The sequence below is a fragment of the Trachurus trachurus genome (genome assembly GCF_905171665.1).
Source record: "Trachurus trachurus genome assembly, contig: scaffold_88_arrow_ctg1, whole genome shotgun sequence".
Taxonomy (NCBI): Eukaryota; Metazoa; Chordata; class Actinopteri; order Carangiformes; family Carangidae; genus Trachurus; species Trachurus trachurus.
This window is the reverse complement of record NW_028155119.1, coordinates 145598-161940: the sequence shown is the minus strand read 5'-3', so window position 1 is coordinate 161940 and position 16343 is coordinate 145598. Positions and strand designations below refer to the sequence as shown.

General features: G+C 40.9%; 1 protein-coding gene across 1 annotated transcript; it reads right to left on the bottom strand.

The window, feature by feature from the left end:
• Positions 1-5855: 5855 nt before the first annotated feature.
• On the bottom strand, positions 5856-12006 carry LOC311008028 (cbp/p300-interacting transactivator 3-like). The gene is made up of 2 exons (XM_084001458.1): positions 11833-12006; positions 5856-9141 (listed from the first exon to the last, which is right to left on the bottom strand). The coding sequence occupies exon 2, from the start codon at positions 9126-9128 to the stop codon at positions 8364-8366; it is 765 nt and encodes a 254-aa protein (XP_083857584.1). The 5' UTR covers positions 9129-9141; positions 11833-12006; the 3' UTR covers positions 5856-8363.
• Positions 12007-16343: the final 4337 nt, after the last annotated feature.

Sequence of the window (16343 nt, the reverse complement as noted above, 5' to 3'; positions counted from 1 at the left end):
TGCAGTTCCCCAATAGGAAGCAGCCACGGAGAGTCAGCTGAGCCATCAGCTGATCGCACAGGTGAAGACAGTTAGGCTGTGCTGATTAAGAGCTTGACGTCATGGCCTGCCAGAACTAACGCTACGCTCAATTTTCTTCAAAGTAGCCCCCCTTTGCTCTGATTACTGCTTTTTGCTCTTGGCATTCTCTTGATGAGCTTCAAGAGGTGAACCTGACCTGGAAATGGTTTTCACTTCAAAGGTGTGCCTTGTCAGGGTTCATTAGTGGAATTTCAGTGAGAATCTACAATGTAAATAGTCATGAAAATAAAGGAAATGCATTGAGTGTGTCCAAACTTTTGGCCTGTACTGTATATACACATGACGAACCTGAACAACCATACACTTCCAATATTTCAACTCTCTTATATGACCGATACAAGTGTGTCTTGAAATAGTGCCCATAGGGACTCCAGACCTTGGTTGTCATGGTTACAATAGTAAAATACCATCTGTAGGAGAATAGTGTACTACCTACCATTGTTGCCGTGTTTACTATAATAAGGGTATTGTGGCCCGGTTGCATTTATACTTCCCTGAAGGCCCTGATGGTTCCTCACTGGTATTTATACATTATAAATAATCTATGGTAACTATTGTGTATACCTGCCTCTTAAAAGTTAGTGATTAGTTAGCTGTTAGCTCAACAGCTGCAATAGCTCATCTTTGTAAATAATCACTCCGTCAGCACTGGTCAATCTTTCACATACTCATTGATTTAAAGGTCCCATAGTTTGATCTTTGTTTTATTTGAAGTGTTGATCCACAAGATGATATATTTGTGGTTTTATGAACCAAAAAACACCGAAGTGTAGTTTTACATCTCCTCTCTCAGGCTTCTCTCTGGAGCTCTATGAGTGACAGTGAGCCAATCAATTGCTTTTTTTTCCTTCTGAATTAAGAATATTGCAGATTTACTCAGAGAAACCTAATCCTGTTCTGGTGACTGCTTAACTGTGACATCACAAATGTACAGCAGTCCCCATGGTTCATTTCTCACTGTCTGCACATAGGCTGTGTGTATCTCTCTGGGCTGAGGCTTTGTTAGGCTACTTTTGCAGTATCAATGTGGAACCAAATCACATTTATAATCAATGAACTATGTAAACCTGCTATTTCAAATATATTAAACTTTTAAAGCTGCAACATTACATGGTCCTGTCTGTCAGCTGCAGCCATCTAACCTCCTGCACAGACTGTGAACAGAGAAACTCACTAACACCTCTTTGCCCCAATTATAACATACAGGTCAAACTGACTTCAGTCACAGACTAACTTGAGTCTTTTTTCTGTCACTTCCAAGCTGAAAACCTCTGTGATCTTATGAATCACTGTGACTCATTACAGTACATCTTGTAAGACCACCCTCGAACGGCTAAACATTTAAGGTCATAGTTCACTGATCTTTTCACACGCCATGTTAAAAAACTGCCAGCAAGACATCAGACAGACTTCAGAGATAGGATTGAGTGCTGTTCCATCATTGCTCTAAGTTAAAGAACTTCTGGGAGGAAATATTTCAATTTCTCTGTCTAATAATTGGACAAAGAAGTCACCCCTGACTGTGCTGTCGCTGTAATGGCTCGGTCTGAGGGGCACTTTGTGCGACCAAATGAGATGCTGCAAGCTCTCATGTTTGGTATGCTTAGAGTTAAAAGGGTTATTCAGAGACTGGATATCAACCTCCCTGCCTTGCTTTAGGAAGTGGCCGAATGATACAGTTTCCTGTTTATATTTAGAAGAGATAAGCTTCTCTTCAGCCGGCACTCACACACAGAGTCTGTACAGATTTGTGGAGCGTTTATAGACCAGAGCAGAAACATACTGGTGCACCCACTAGTGTGAGCTAACTGTGCAGATTGACATGAATGCACTTCACCTGTGTTGATGTATTTTTTTTATATATAAGATTAACAGTTATGGAAAGGTGTGTGGTTGCATAAGCTGTCCAACTATTTAACTAATAGCTCAGTCAGTATAAAGAGTATAAAGCCAAATTGCATGTTCACAGTGTATATGAACATGTATTTTCTACTATAAACAGGGTTAATGATAGCTGAGAGACTGAAACCAAAGAGATGCAGAGAGACAATATGATCCTCTGGTAATGTACACAATCCTCCATGGGTTCTTTTATGCAACACATTTGACCCAGTGCTGTTGAAATATAGTTTTTTTTCCAGCTTTAAATGTCCTTGTTACCTGTTATTGGTGAACTACTGTGTTTATGTGTGTTGTGTCTGTTCCTACTGGGCTACTGTTTATATTCAGAGACAGGGATAATACTCATTTGAATTATCTGAAGTGGAAAAGATATTTATGTTTGGGGAGGCAAATCCCAAGTGGACCCCTGGATCCCTGGTTAATACACCAGAAAAGTGTAATATTAGACAGTAGTTAAATATGATCCTCTCTTCACCTGCAGATAGGCTACGATGGCTCAAGTCCAACTCTCTGTTGCAGACAGGACTGTGTTGGCCAAGTGTCTGTACATTAACCTGCTCTCAGCCTTAATCATCTGCAACATCTTGCACAACTGTTGTGGGCTTGTGTGTGCCAGCTACTGTGTGTGTGAGTGTGTGTTGTGTACTGGATCTAATGTTTTCAGATATATCTTCTTTTTATCTTTTTTTTTTTTCAATTCTACATGATTCCCAAGGGTGCACAGCTTCAGCTGGTGCTCCAGGTGTCCGTTCACCGGGAAAGGTAACTGATTTAGTGCAATATATTTGATCATGTCACAGACAGCATGGTGGTAATAATGATTTTTTTTTTTTTTGCTCCTTGTTCTGTATTAACCTTTGTTGTTTTGCAAGGAATGGCAGTAACATCCTCCACATGCCGTTGGCTGTTGTGTTATTACTTTCTCTGTTCTGTCTTGTGAAGATTGTTGTTCAGCCTTTGTCTGCTTTGAACAGTGCCTTATTTTTCCCTGGTTAGCCACATGATGCTAAGATGCACTAAACCTGCAGGTGTTGATACAGAAAAATGGTGCATTCCCCTTCACAGCAGGAAGCAGGTGTGAGACATGTCTTTATATGTGTCACATTTAGATCAACGTGAAATTAAAAAAGTATTTTCTTTTACTTAAATTTCAAGTTATTTTTCTGTATAATATTTTTACTTGTTTTATACAATCTTTAATCATGTTGTAGCTGTTTTCACCTGTGATGGAAAGTACTCAGACTTTTTCCCATATTAATATGTCAACACTCAATTTACACCATAAAGACAGAATGTGAAGACATTTTTAGCAAGTTTGTTAAAAAGTCTGAGATGAGAGATCTCACCTTCATTCAGACACTTTGTTGTGATGTGTGAAATTCAGCTCCATTCAATGCTCATCTTTAAAATGTTCACCTGTGGTTGAGTGGATGTGACCTGGATAAACATTTCTGACATACCCGTTGATATAAAGGTGTCACACCAAAAACAAACTATGAGGATGTGTGTGTGATTTCTATTTTTTTTTTTTATTACGATGATGAATATTCAATAACTTCCCTTTTATGCACATAAGTGCTCCAAAAATCAGTCCAATCACTGGTTCACCTGTTTGCCACAACAGCTGAACAATATGATTAATTATGATTTTTTCTTTCTTTCTTTTTTTTGTACGGCTCATTTCAATCTTATCTGGGTCATTGCTTACTGTCTGACTTATTACTATTAAACGTTTCTTTTAAAAAACAAGTCTGACTCTGTGAATATCTTTCCACCTCACAGTAACAACAGAATCTCATCATGTCTTAACACAAGTATAAACTTGATCAACTTGACCCTCTTAAGTAACAGTATACTGTAACTGTTATTATTTGTGTATAATGTGATAAGTTTGTATGTCATAATGTTAAAATACATCGTTTTAAAGAGAAAAAAGACCTCACTTTGTTTATCCCTCTAAATGAGCCTCTGACAGCTGTGACTGATCTGACCAGTATCTGTCACAGTGAAATCCTACAGTCTGTTCTGTTGCTCTACCACATGTTCGCCAGTCACCGGCTCCTTTTGGTTTTCAATAATCCATTAAAAACAGCTCAAGGACAAATTGTTACCTTGATGAGTAATGTCATGCAGAGCAGCACGTGTACTTCAGGCCTCTAATATGACTTGACTGCACAGCTAATTAGAATTTTAATGAGGCTATTTTATATATTTAGTCAGTCTCCACAGAAATCGTCCTCCAACAGCAGCAAGATGGTGAAAGAAAACATCTTGCTGGACATGTACAGAGAGCCCCTCAACAGAATGATGGTGGCTCCGTTAGATTATATAAGTAACACAGACCTGTCATTTTAAAGGTCCCATATTTCCCACTTTTCCTGTTTTTTATTTAATCTCTTGATCCATAAGAATATATTTGTGGTGCTAAGAACCATAAACCATCTTGTTGAATGTTACTCTATTGCAAAAGGTTGGTGATACAATCAGAGAGAGAGTCAGAGAGTCTCTCCTGATTGGCTGACAGTTTACTGAGTGATAAAGACACAATAGGGAAAAGACTGCCCATAGGATCATTGGTTGGTCAGTAATGTTTTGCTGTTACATGTCTAGTTGGACCTAGGGGACCCTTACATGACTGACTGCATCAGTCAGTGTCTGTGAGCTGATTATAAAAGATTTTTGACAGATATATTTGTGTTTCATCATTTTAACAACACACCAGTGCATCACTCTGCTGTTTACATCACACTCTTGCTACTACTGTGTTTGGACATTAAAGGTAGAGTAGGATATCCTGGAAAAATGGTTAGAGCAGGGCACATTTAAAAAAAAAAAAAAAAAAAAACACATGTCAGAAGTCCAAGCCACTTTGCCCAGACTTCTCTCTGAAGCCACGCCCGCAGAGCGCAGGAACACACAACGTTTGTTTAGCGTTGAGTTCACATCAAGGTGAAGCCGTTGGGATGTCGCACTCGCGGCGCTATCCAATGTAATCCCAATGGGAGCGTCGTGGCTTTTCGAGATATCGTTGTGTGTCACTGCGCAGCGTCGCTAACTGTCCGCCAATTTTTTTTTCTCATGGCTCATTCACGTGAAAGAAAACATCTAGCATCATAATAAACCATCCAACATCCAGCTTAGAGCTACATCACCACCTACCAGGATTCAGTGTGGTACATTGTATCATTGGCGTTGTCTTTTCCGCGGTCGTAACTCGTTGAAAGACTGTGATTGCACATGCGTTTAGTGCGGTAGAGCAGAATGAGCAGAGGAGGAAAGGAGGGACAGAGACGGCAGCTTGATTTACACACCACGATCCAATTGACTTGAACGTTGCATTCAAGATGATTGGATGCTGTTTTTACACGATTGTCTGTGCCACAGGTGAGTGACTGATTTTTGCAAAAAAAAACCATTCAATTAATTGGTTGCAATTGGAGTGTGAAGAGGATTTCAAACAATTTTGTAAAAAAAGAAATGTTCTAGAATAGGATCTCCAACCCTACCTTTAAAGCTGAAATGTTCAAATTAGACACACACACACACACACACACACACACACACACACACACACACACACACACACACACACACACACACACACACACACACACACACACACACACACACAGTGAGTTGGACATATGCAAAAAAGGTTGGGTGCAGCTTTGTTGACTCACTACTGTTTAAGATGTGTCATTTGTACTTTGCTCTTGTGTTTGCTATTCACTTTGTCTAAAATAACAGAATACAGGCAAATAGGTTCAGTCATATTATAGTAATATCCACTAAGTAAGACAAGTATCATAAACAGCCAAGAGTGGATTGGTGACTCACTCACATACACAAAGAGCTGTTTCTTTAAATAAATATTTTATTTGAAAATAAATACATTTTCTTAAAATAGAATCAATAACATTACAAAAGCTTTGGGGAGAAGGGAGAGGAGGAGAGAGGGAGGGATGGAGGAAGGGAGGGCAGGGGGAGAGGTTTACCCAAATAAATGTGTAATTTGGAAGGAGTACAATCTCACACGGTTATCTACCATCTTAAGACAAGTTCCCACAAAGTGTTGCACTGTACATTCTCAGCTACTTTGTGGGAAAGTGGTGGCATCCCTCACGCTTGCTTTAACATGCAGTCTACTTGGTCTTAAAGCTTCAGGCCCCTGCACCCAGAAACACTGGTTTTTACTTTTTCTACACACTTTGTTTGTAAAAAAGAAAGAAAAAAAGTAGGATATATCTCTTGTCAACACATCAAAATCAGCCATTGATTTACATTTACATCCGACAATGTTTTTTTTTGTTTGTTTGTTTTTTCTGAAAGTACCTTAAATGCATCTAGATCAATTTCACCTCTAGTCTACAGTACAAAGATACAATTCACAAGAAAAGGCTGCGCTTATTGATATAGCAGTAATCAGAGGCCACTGTCTCGCTAAGGCCAGAAGTGTTTCCATTTTCGCTGTGAGGTTGTCTGGCTGCGTTTCTTTCTCTTTTTTTTCTACCGGGCAGAAAGCAGAAACAGAGCGGGAGCCTCGCCGGCACTTTTCTGCCTTTTTATAACAGCGTTTTCAATGCCCATTGTTTGACTCGAGAGCTCGGAGATGGCAGATCTCCAGAGAGACGGGGGGGACAGCAGCACAGTTGTATGGGAACAGATTAACACAGTGCACCAGCGCAAGTCCTGACCCCTCTGACAGCGCCGCAAATAGCATTTTGCGAGCGCAGGAAGTTCTCCCTCGGCTGGCCTACAGTGGCAAAGCAACAACCTTGACAAAAACCTAATTACCAATTGTGCTCCAAAAAAAAAAAATAGGAACTGCGTTACAGAACATGTCCGTTTTATAATTACTGAGTCATTGGAGAATGTGCAAGTCGACCTCAATTAAGACAAGCGTGTGAGAGCATGTAATTTAAATCTAATCAGTAGAAAAGCAGCAGAGTAAGCTAATCTATGGCAAAAACAACAACTTTGCACGCTTTGTGCTCTGCGCTCACTCTTCCTGCCTAATGAAATCAATGCCACAGGTAGCGACAGCTTTAAATAATGATTAAACTAAGTGCTGCCGGGGAGTGCTGTGTCCACACATTGTGTCCACGCACCCAACTCCCTCTGCTTTTCTCTCGCTCCAATCAGCTACAGCACACCGGGCAACGGGGCTTAGGGAGGAGGACGCCATTCGATTGGTGTTTAAAAAAAAAATGCCTCACTGCACTGACCACACACAGACACACATTCAAATAACACACAAATGCAAGTTCTGCAATCACGCACCTCTTTTTTTGTCTTTTCCTTTTTTAAATCAAGTCTGTTTTCAGTTCTCCGATCAACAGCTTCTGATAGAAGCGTTTTCTTTTCTTGAACCTTGACAACAAGCCACAGTTGATGTCTCTCATTCGCTAACAAGCTCATCAGGTTCAAACCCTTCTAGCAGTTCTACGAATTACTAACCAAACAGATAGATTTGCTTTGCAAAGAGCAATTTCCTACGAATAAAAGCTTTGTTTAGAGCCAACACTCGAAGCAGCACACACTACAATGTCAATGATTCAGCCACAGTTAAGAAAGCAGGGAACACATGTGATACATTTATAATGATAGCAGATTTTATCCAAGTCAGGTAAATGACACCGAATCTAAATTAATCGATGTAGCACAATTCACCTAAAACCTCCTCTGTCACTTGGGAATGCTGCACAACTTCCATCTCCTGCTCTTCTGGGAAATATGTCTTTTTTTTTGCATTTTCGGGTTTTTTTTTTCTTCTTTTTTTTGTAGGAACTCCATTTTGAAGAGCCAGCCTTCAATATGCACACACGGAAAAAGAAAAAAAAAATCAGTTTTGACTCTAAATCCCTTCATCTTTGTATAACAAATTTATAAATCTGTAAAACATCTGCTACTAGGTGAAGGTCTCATCAGAATTGAAATACACTTAGAGATGCCACAGAATCGAGCAGACTCAGGCAGCCCTCCCCCTCTGTTGTGTTAGTTAAGTTTGCAATTATCCTAAAGCCTTGGCACTGCAGTCACAAGTGCTGAGGGCCAGATGGGTACAGACAGACCCTGCTGCATCAGGATGCCTCAATTTGGCCCAAAACTCGTCTTTACTGGCACTGACTCAAAGCACAGGAACCTGGTGCTTTTTGCTGTGTTTTCTCTGGTTACAATTCTTCATCAACTTGCAGGCAGGTCAGTGTGAAGGCGTGCTAGACACTGTCATTTACACAGACACAGATACACCAAAACTGAACAGAGAGATTGTCTCCTCTTGATGTGCTGCTGCTGCGGCTGTTCAGTCATTCTTTGGAGGTGTCATCCAATCCAAACAAAACCCAAACCAGCTTCCTCCTGGGGGGGTGGGGGGTGGGGACTCAACAGCTCACCGTGCTCGGCTGCTGTTTGCACACAAAGTCCGATATGAAGTCAAATTCGTTCTGTCCAAGGAAGAGCTCCGGCAGCTCCTGTACGCGATCCAGGCCGAACTCCAGCACCAGCGAAGTCAGAACCTCCTCGTCGATCAGATCCATGTCCATGCCGTTCGACCCCAAAGGCGCACCGATGTGCTGCATGCCTGATAGCTGGGCTGGACCTACTCGGTACTGAGCACCGTTGGGCAGGTGGTGTCCGTTGGCCGAGCCCAGCGGGTGTCCGTGATACTGAGTGTTGAGTTTTTGCAGGTGCATGCTGGCCATCAGCTGCTGGGATGTGAGGTTCTGAGAGTGGTACTGCTGCGGGTGTCCGCCCTGCTGCTGCTGCTGCTGCTGCTGCTGCTGATGCTGCTGTTGCTGCTGATGCTGCTGCTGCTGCTGCTGCTGCTGCTGGGGGTGCATGTGGTGGTGCTGCTGCTGCTGCTGATGATTCGGGGCCTGGCCGTTGTACATCATGTTCCCGGACATCATCTGGTGGTGGTGGTTGGACATGGGAGCTCCGTTCACAGCCCCGCCCATCCCTCCCGGTCCCACCATGCCCGGCCTCTGTCTCATGGCGACCTCCATGCTGTTCTGGGGGTTCCTGGCGTAGTGCATCACCTGGCCGTTGGGCAGACTGCGCAGCCCGGGCTGGCTGTTGTGCTGCGGTGGTCCGTTCATGCCCATCCTGAAGCTGTGGCTCATGGGCATCATCATGTGTTCGGCCATGGTTCCTCAGTCACTACAAAGGAAAAATTGAAACAAATTAAATTAATACAACCAGAATCATTACAACTTAGACACATTAAAGCAGAAGTAAGCAATCCGGTCGTTTTGGCTAACTTCCTGTCAGCCAATGGAGTTAGTAGTCCCCGCCCTCGTCCCTACGTCACAACATTCACACGCATCCCTTGGCTGCACACACAGAGAGGACCGCCCCTTTATGCCGTTCTCTCTCCTCATTGGATAAAGGTTGTAGGATACAAGGAAAGTTTTCTCCTCGGCTTACAGCAGAGCAGAGTGACTGACAGACCCGTGTTTCAAACCAAACACTCTATATAAGTGATTGCTGTCGGAAGTTATAACTATTTAAGACTTATTAACACAAACATTCCGCTTACTTCTCCTTTAAATCTTAAAGGAATAGTTCAGCTTTTTTGAAGTGGGGGTTGTATGCTTTTTCATATCAAAGGTATTTAGAGAGATGGTTGACTGGGGACATTGTGAGTTGGTCAGTTCCAGATAAACTAACTGTAAATGCATCAGCGTTGTAATTTTTTTTATTTTAGATCGTACTCTTGAACTGGTGTATCATTTTGAGACGGGTTTTCTCATAGGCGGCGAAAATACACTGCTTAATCGTCCCTCATTGACAACAGTGTACTGCCTGTGTCTTGGTGCAATAAATATTGTCTAGATGTTTTGCACCGGGATACTGCCGGTGTACAAACTGATATTTTTTTCAAGCCTCAAGACAATCTTAAAATAATTTTTCCTCTAATATTCAGTGACTAAAACATGATTAAAACACAAAAAAGACAGTTGAGAAATAATAATCAAGACCTGCTCCAACAACAAAGCCATAATTGTTATGTATATTCAAAAAATTCAGCTTAGTCCATATGTCCATGGACCACTGGTAGAAAAGCAAAGCAGGGATGTCCACTGAAACTATTTCACTTCCTCTTCTTTGTGTTTCTTGACATCAGTGCATTAGCCTGACACATGCAGAGGAAGCAACATCACCCCATGCATGCATTTCTGATGCATAAACACAACCTGAGTGGGTCAGCTGAGCTAGCCACCAATAGGATTGTCATGACTCTTTGTGCCTCTGTATTAAACATCTTACATTCTGCTAAACCAAAACTGTGTGTTCATTTAAATCATTTGTCATACCACCTCTCTTCTAAGTGTATTATCTTGATTCAGCACGACAGAGGTTAAAAGATGTGCGCATGTAAGCTAATGCTAAACGTCCCACAGCCAACACAATGGCCCACAATGGCACAGGCTACATGCTCCTCTAAGTGGACTCTAAGTGGACATCTGTGGTGTCCCCAGCTGTCCTAGTGTGTGTCCACCAGGAAGTGTTATCGAGATCTTAGGATACATCTATAGTTGTACCGTGGGGAATGTAGGATCCAAGAGTTTTTGGGTGATTTGATCCCCACAAAAGAGTAAAAAAAAAAAAAAAGTCAAGACATCTCAGTCTCAGCTGCTTCGATTTAGACCATCTGGCGAGTCTCCCAATTTTATAGCGCTTCACTAAATTGCTTCAGTGCGCTGAGAAAACAACAACATAATGACCATCATGACAGCAGCTCTGTCTCTGTTGAAACTACTCTCCTCCACAGTTTCGCTTCCAGTCAAGTCAAAAGCGTCCCCGTTCAAAAAAAAAAAAAAAAAAAAAAGCACATCTCAAACCACCAAAATTACACCATCAGTGAATTACCACTGAATAACACACTGACAGGGGAGGGCAGCAATACCCTTGTAGCCAAAAGGACACAGAGGAATGCTTCTCCAGACCACACACACCTCTCTCTCTCTCACCCCCTCCCCTGCCCTCTCCCTCTCTCCCTCTCTCCCTCTCTCAGCACACATCACACTACCTCTGTCTTTACACAGTCATTACAAAAGATCTTCAATTAAGATTACCCACAGATGACAAACAAGATCGTGCAAACCGTAATTTTCTGTCAAGGTTATTGGCTTGTTAAAAATTGATAACATTATTTTATAAGCTGCCCCTGAATGGGATGATCATAAAATCACATCCCAGAGCAAGCCATGTAATGAATGTCTGACTGTGACAAACACAGATATCTCAGGCTGTTGAACCCACACCCCCCCTCACCCCTCTTAAAAAAAAGAAAAGAATAATAATTAAAAAAAAGAACAAGGATTGAGCTCCAGGCTGCTTGTACCAACTCAGCCCTTTTAGTGCTGATAAAACAAGACACTTTCCTCAATGGCCCAAATCCTCTCTTCAATATTCTGCTCCTCTTGTTACCTAATTATACCTCCTATCTGTGGAGCCTTTAAACAGATCTGGATTATTCAGCCAAATGTCACTCAGTAAATAGACAGAATGGTGGGCAGAGTAATGATTGCTGGCATTGTTACACAAGCATGAAAGCATTTTTTTAACCTTAGGAAGCTTGCGCGTGTGGGGCTATTTGACATTATTCTAAGCCGCGAAACCGGAAAAAAAGAGAAAAGAAATAAGGTTGCGTTAATATCCTCGCAAGTAAATAAAGTGACAAGGTGAGATGGAATAGATTCACTGCGCGTGTTTCGATCTGATCAGCTTGTGGTTATTTTCTTCTTCTTTTTTTTAATATAGAGGATATAATAGAATTGCTCCACAAAGACAAAGTGCCGTGCTGCTTCTCTACCTGTTTTAGGAGTAACACGAGACGACACCTACCCGATGTATTATTGTAGAATCCGCGCGGAGAAGTTGGATCAGTGCCGGGGTTGTTTCTCCAGCTGATGCTCCGGCTACATGCAGCCCCTGCGGTGGATTCAAACTCTGCGGCGTCTCGGCAGTCAGCGGAGTTTGTTTTCTGGGTCAACTCGGGGATTATATACATCTATAAAGCACACACACTCGCACTGAGAGAGAGAGCGAGCGAGCAAGAGAGAGAGAGGGAGGGAGGGAGAGGAGGAGCTACCGTCCTCTCCGTCTCCTTTGTTGCCATTGGTCCTCCCTCTTAATCACTGTGCAAAGAAACGTTCACTAACTACCTCCACTGATCCGCCGGAGCAGCAAAGCTCCGCTCAGCCGCGCTGCGCTGTGCGTCCTGAAGAGATTTCACCGCCGCCTGCCTTCATTACCCCCACACTATTATCCGTAATGATCCTTACTCTCTTAACTGAAGGCTTTCTGTTTAAAGAGCAGCAGGGAAGGATCCTTCAGGCCGAGGCCACAGCACTAACACTTAATGCTGCTGAGAGGGGGGAAAAAATCATTTTAACAAGGTGAATTACACTTTAACACTGAAGTGGAGCTGATTCATACAACTGCTGTATGGATCTATATAATGATAAAGTGTGTGGTAAAGCCGCATATCGAAGCATCCATCATGTAATAACAGACGATTGAAACATTTTGTGGCTTTATATCAAAAAACAATGTTCCCAGTCAACCATCTCTCTAAATAATACCTTTGATATGAAAAAGCAACGCACCCTTTGGTGCAATAAAAAGTGACCAGAGACAAAACATGAAATGAAAAACAAACCGACCACAGCAAAAAAAAAAAAAAAAAACAAAGAGTAAAGAAAACATTTTTTAAATTTGCCTTATCTGAATTTATTTGGAAATGTTAACAAAGCCTTTCAGTGTCTCCACTACAATATCTGCTGGTAGAAACTGAAGCACGATGAACGATTCTGTGGGTATGTTTAACAAAGGAATGTACATGTTTAAACCTTTATCGGGGAAGTAACCATATTTGGCACATACATGCTGTATATCTACACTGTTGCCCATGAAGTTGGAAATAAAACACTTTTTTTGCCTCTTCTCATGAAGTGGTTGTGACAATGTGATTTATTCTTGATAGATAAAGTTCATATCTTTCAACTTTATTGATGAATCTCTTTCAAACATATCACTGTGAAAACCAGAATTAACCTTTATAATAGGAATAAAAAGAGGAATGTATTGGAAAACAGGGCAACAGTGTATATAGCCCTTGTCTTTCCAATCCCAAATAAAAGAAAGTCACGGTGGCTAATCTGTGGTGGTTGATGACGCATGCGTGTCAATGATAAACCAATATTTATTGTGAACAAAATCCCAATTCCTCTATGAACAAAAATTCTAATAGGCACAACATGACACACAACGACTCGGTCAAAAACTGTTCGCTTTCAGACCAGCAGCACCTGGCACTAATTGACCACATTCAAATAGCCCTCGTATCCATTGTGCAGTATACGTCACTTCCTGCCTGAAAGACAGTTCACCAAAATAAAACACAAAATAAATGTGGAAATGGCTCCTACATATAAATAAAATAAAAGTTATCTCAAACTCAAAGTTTAAGTTTGTGTTTGATTTTTTTTAGTCAAACATATAGCTTTGGGCAGTGAACAACATCTGACCAGTTGGTCAAGTCTCAAAATAAAGCGTGTAAATTAATTTGGTCATTAAATCAAAAACAATGAGTTTAAAATCTTTTTCATTACCTTTTACACTATAGATTGTGTTTGTCCAAGTTTGAAAATATGGAGGACTGCTGCAGATTTACTTCAGCTTTGTGGCCAAATTATGGTTCTGTGAAGATAAGCGTGAATTTCTGCAGGTCTGCACAGACAACAGTGTTATGGGAAACCACAGGTCACAAAGACTCTCAAGGGAGCTGACACACACACACACTGACACACACACACCTCCCATATCTTGTGCAGGCTTCAGTGGAGTGGGAGACAGTAAGAGGAAGTAGAAAAAGGTTAATGTGACTGCACCTTAATACAAAGGCACTTACTATAGTGTGTACATTTTATTTTTAGGATATTAGCCTGCTATGAGCCAAAGGCAAAAGTTTGATGAAACATTACCCAAACTCTCTGATTTACTAACATGGGAATTCACACAACTTTAATCTTTTTTTTTGTGTGTGTTAGTCATCACTGAAACTGATCAAAGGTCACAAAAGATATCAAAATGCAATTTATGTCATTTTTATTTTTCTGCTGAAATATTTCAAAATATCAACAAATGTGTATATATTTCTATAGTCAGTTCCAAAATTTTTACAACATACATTTTATTAGCTTCGTTATTTATTAGCAGTTTAAATTTACAGTGCCATATACAGTTTGTTGTTAAGTCAGTTTGCTTGATCGCAATCTGTTCTACGTGTCCTCAGATGTTTTTATCACAAGACAAAAGACACTTTTCATAGTTAAGAAATGTGCACAGTAGCCTAATATAAATAGTTGACTTGTAATTGACCTTGTTTGCAAAGTGCAACGTATCAGCAGTTTTACAGCCATGCTTAGGTAGATTTCTTAAAGTGATGTGACTTGAATGAACAGATTTTGTTGAGTTTAAAAAAAAAATGAAGACAATGATAGCTAGTTACTCTGGGCTACAGTAGCTGCTACCAGCGTAACACTGCTGAATCATAGTATTGAGTCATGCTTTAATGTGAATACCCAGTTTTCACAATAAATAAAAAATCCACTATGTAAGGTTCTCCTGCACAATGATGCACAATTTTCAAATAGCTGTTTTAAGCCTGATAAAAAAAATAGTAATGAAAGAAAATTTAAAAGAAATCACACAATATAAAATCCCCCACGAGATCAGGCTGAACAGGCACACTATAGGTTTCTATTGGTCACTCATTTATTTACTTGTTATCTTTGACCTCATTTGCAGTGGTCAAAACTAACTACAAGATTTAATTGGGCTTATCTTCAAATGCAAAAGCTACGATGCACTCCACTGAAGCGTGTGTTCAAGAGACGATACCTTTCTGTGCAGCATGATGGGAATCCTCCACCCAGCTCCAGAGCGAGCAGCACACGCTAGCCGGTCCTTTTGTTTTGCCCTCCCTTCCTGTGTGGAGAAAGTCAGGCCCCTCAGCAGGAGCTTGGTATGTATTCCTGTTGACATACACACACACCCTCTGCTGCAGAGGAATGTGTCCTATTTTTGGGCCCCTCAAGTCAGCCAGACTTCCAGCCTCTTTCTAATGCTTGATTCACTTGACCATTGTTTTTTTTCTTCTTATATGGAGGGACGCTTTGTGTTTTGATCTGCAGCCATAATGCCTTCCAAATGTATAGGGGACTGATGTTTTCAGCTGTGGATCAGTGCTTTGCATGTCAGGGTTGGGATGTTTTTTATCTGAAAAATACAGTTCAACTTGATTTGTCAGGACTCCACTTTTCAGCGGTGGAATTAAATTTTATTCAAATGCATATTTTTGTATATATCAAATTATAGTTACTTTTTCCTATGAGCATTTTGAATAGAAATGTATAATCATATTCTAAAATATGATGCATTATTATAGATTATGCAACATACAGTATTAAAAGGGACAGTTTGGGTTTTTGACATTGGGGTTGTATGAGGTAGTCAGTACATTACATTATTTCAGTAGGCTCCCAATTAATAGAGCTGCCCAAGGAGCACTGTCTGAGTAGGAACAAAAAACCCCCGAAAAAAACTAGTTTTAGACATTATTAAAATTGGCCACTGGAACAACCCAGTATCCATTTAAATGTTTTCCTCAGGTTAGTTATTTTCAGCAGTTTATCTTCTCATGAAGACAGCACTTTTCTTTGGCAACCTGTGAACAGCCATACTCCTAAGTGCAAGTGCACCCACAGAGTGTAATGTGCCTTCTGATTCACACTCAGCTGACCTGTGGATGCAGCAGAATAGTTTGACATTTTAGTAAATGTTCATATTTTTGGATCTCTTTTTTTTTTTTTTTTCAATAAATGTGCCTAAGGTTCAATTCACTTAAACCCCTCGAAAACCACACCACACACTTATCCATTTTGTGTAGCCTAAATTAATGTGTGTCTCTCAGGGAGATTTACTGTGTGTTCAGCAGCAGATAGTGAACGTGACCATAAGTCCTTCAGTTGTGTGTGAGCTAGCATCTCATGGCAGCAAGCAGCAGCATGCCTGTTGCTGGCAAGACTTGAGTGAGGTGGGCATCAGAGAAAGTCCAGGAAACCATATCTAGTGGGTGGCAGCCAATCAGAATGTAGAAGTGTTCTGCTTAGAAAACGCTTCACATAAAGGGGATACATTCAGGGACTTCAATACGAGAGAACACTGCATGGACAGAGCTGTCGGTGTTCCTGAGCTGTTTAAGTTACAATCATGTATAATCTGTGAAGATAGGAGGGGATTGCATGGTAACTAGCGCCATAGCATGTGAGACATCATTCCAAAGAACCTTG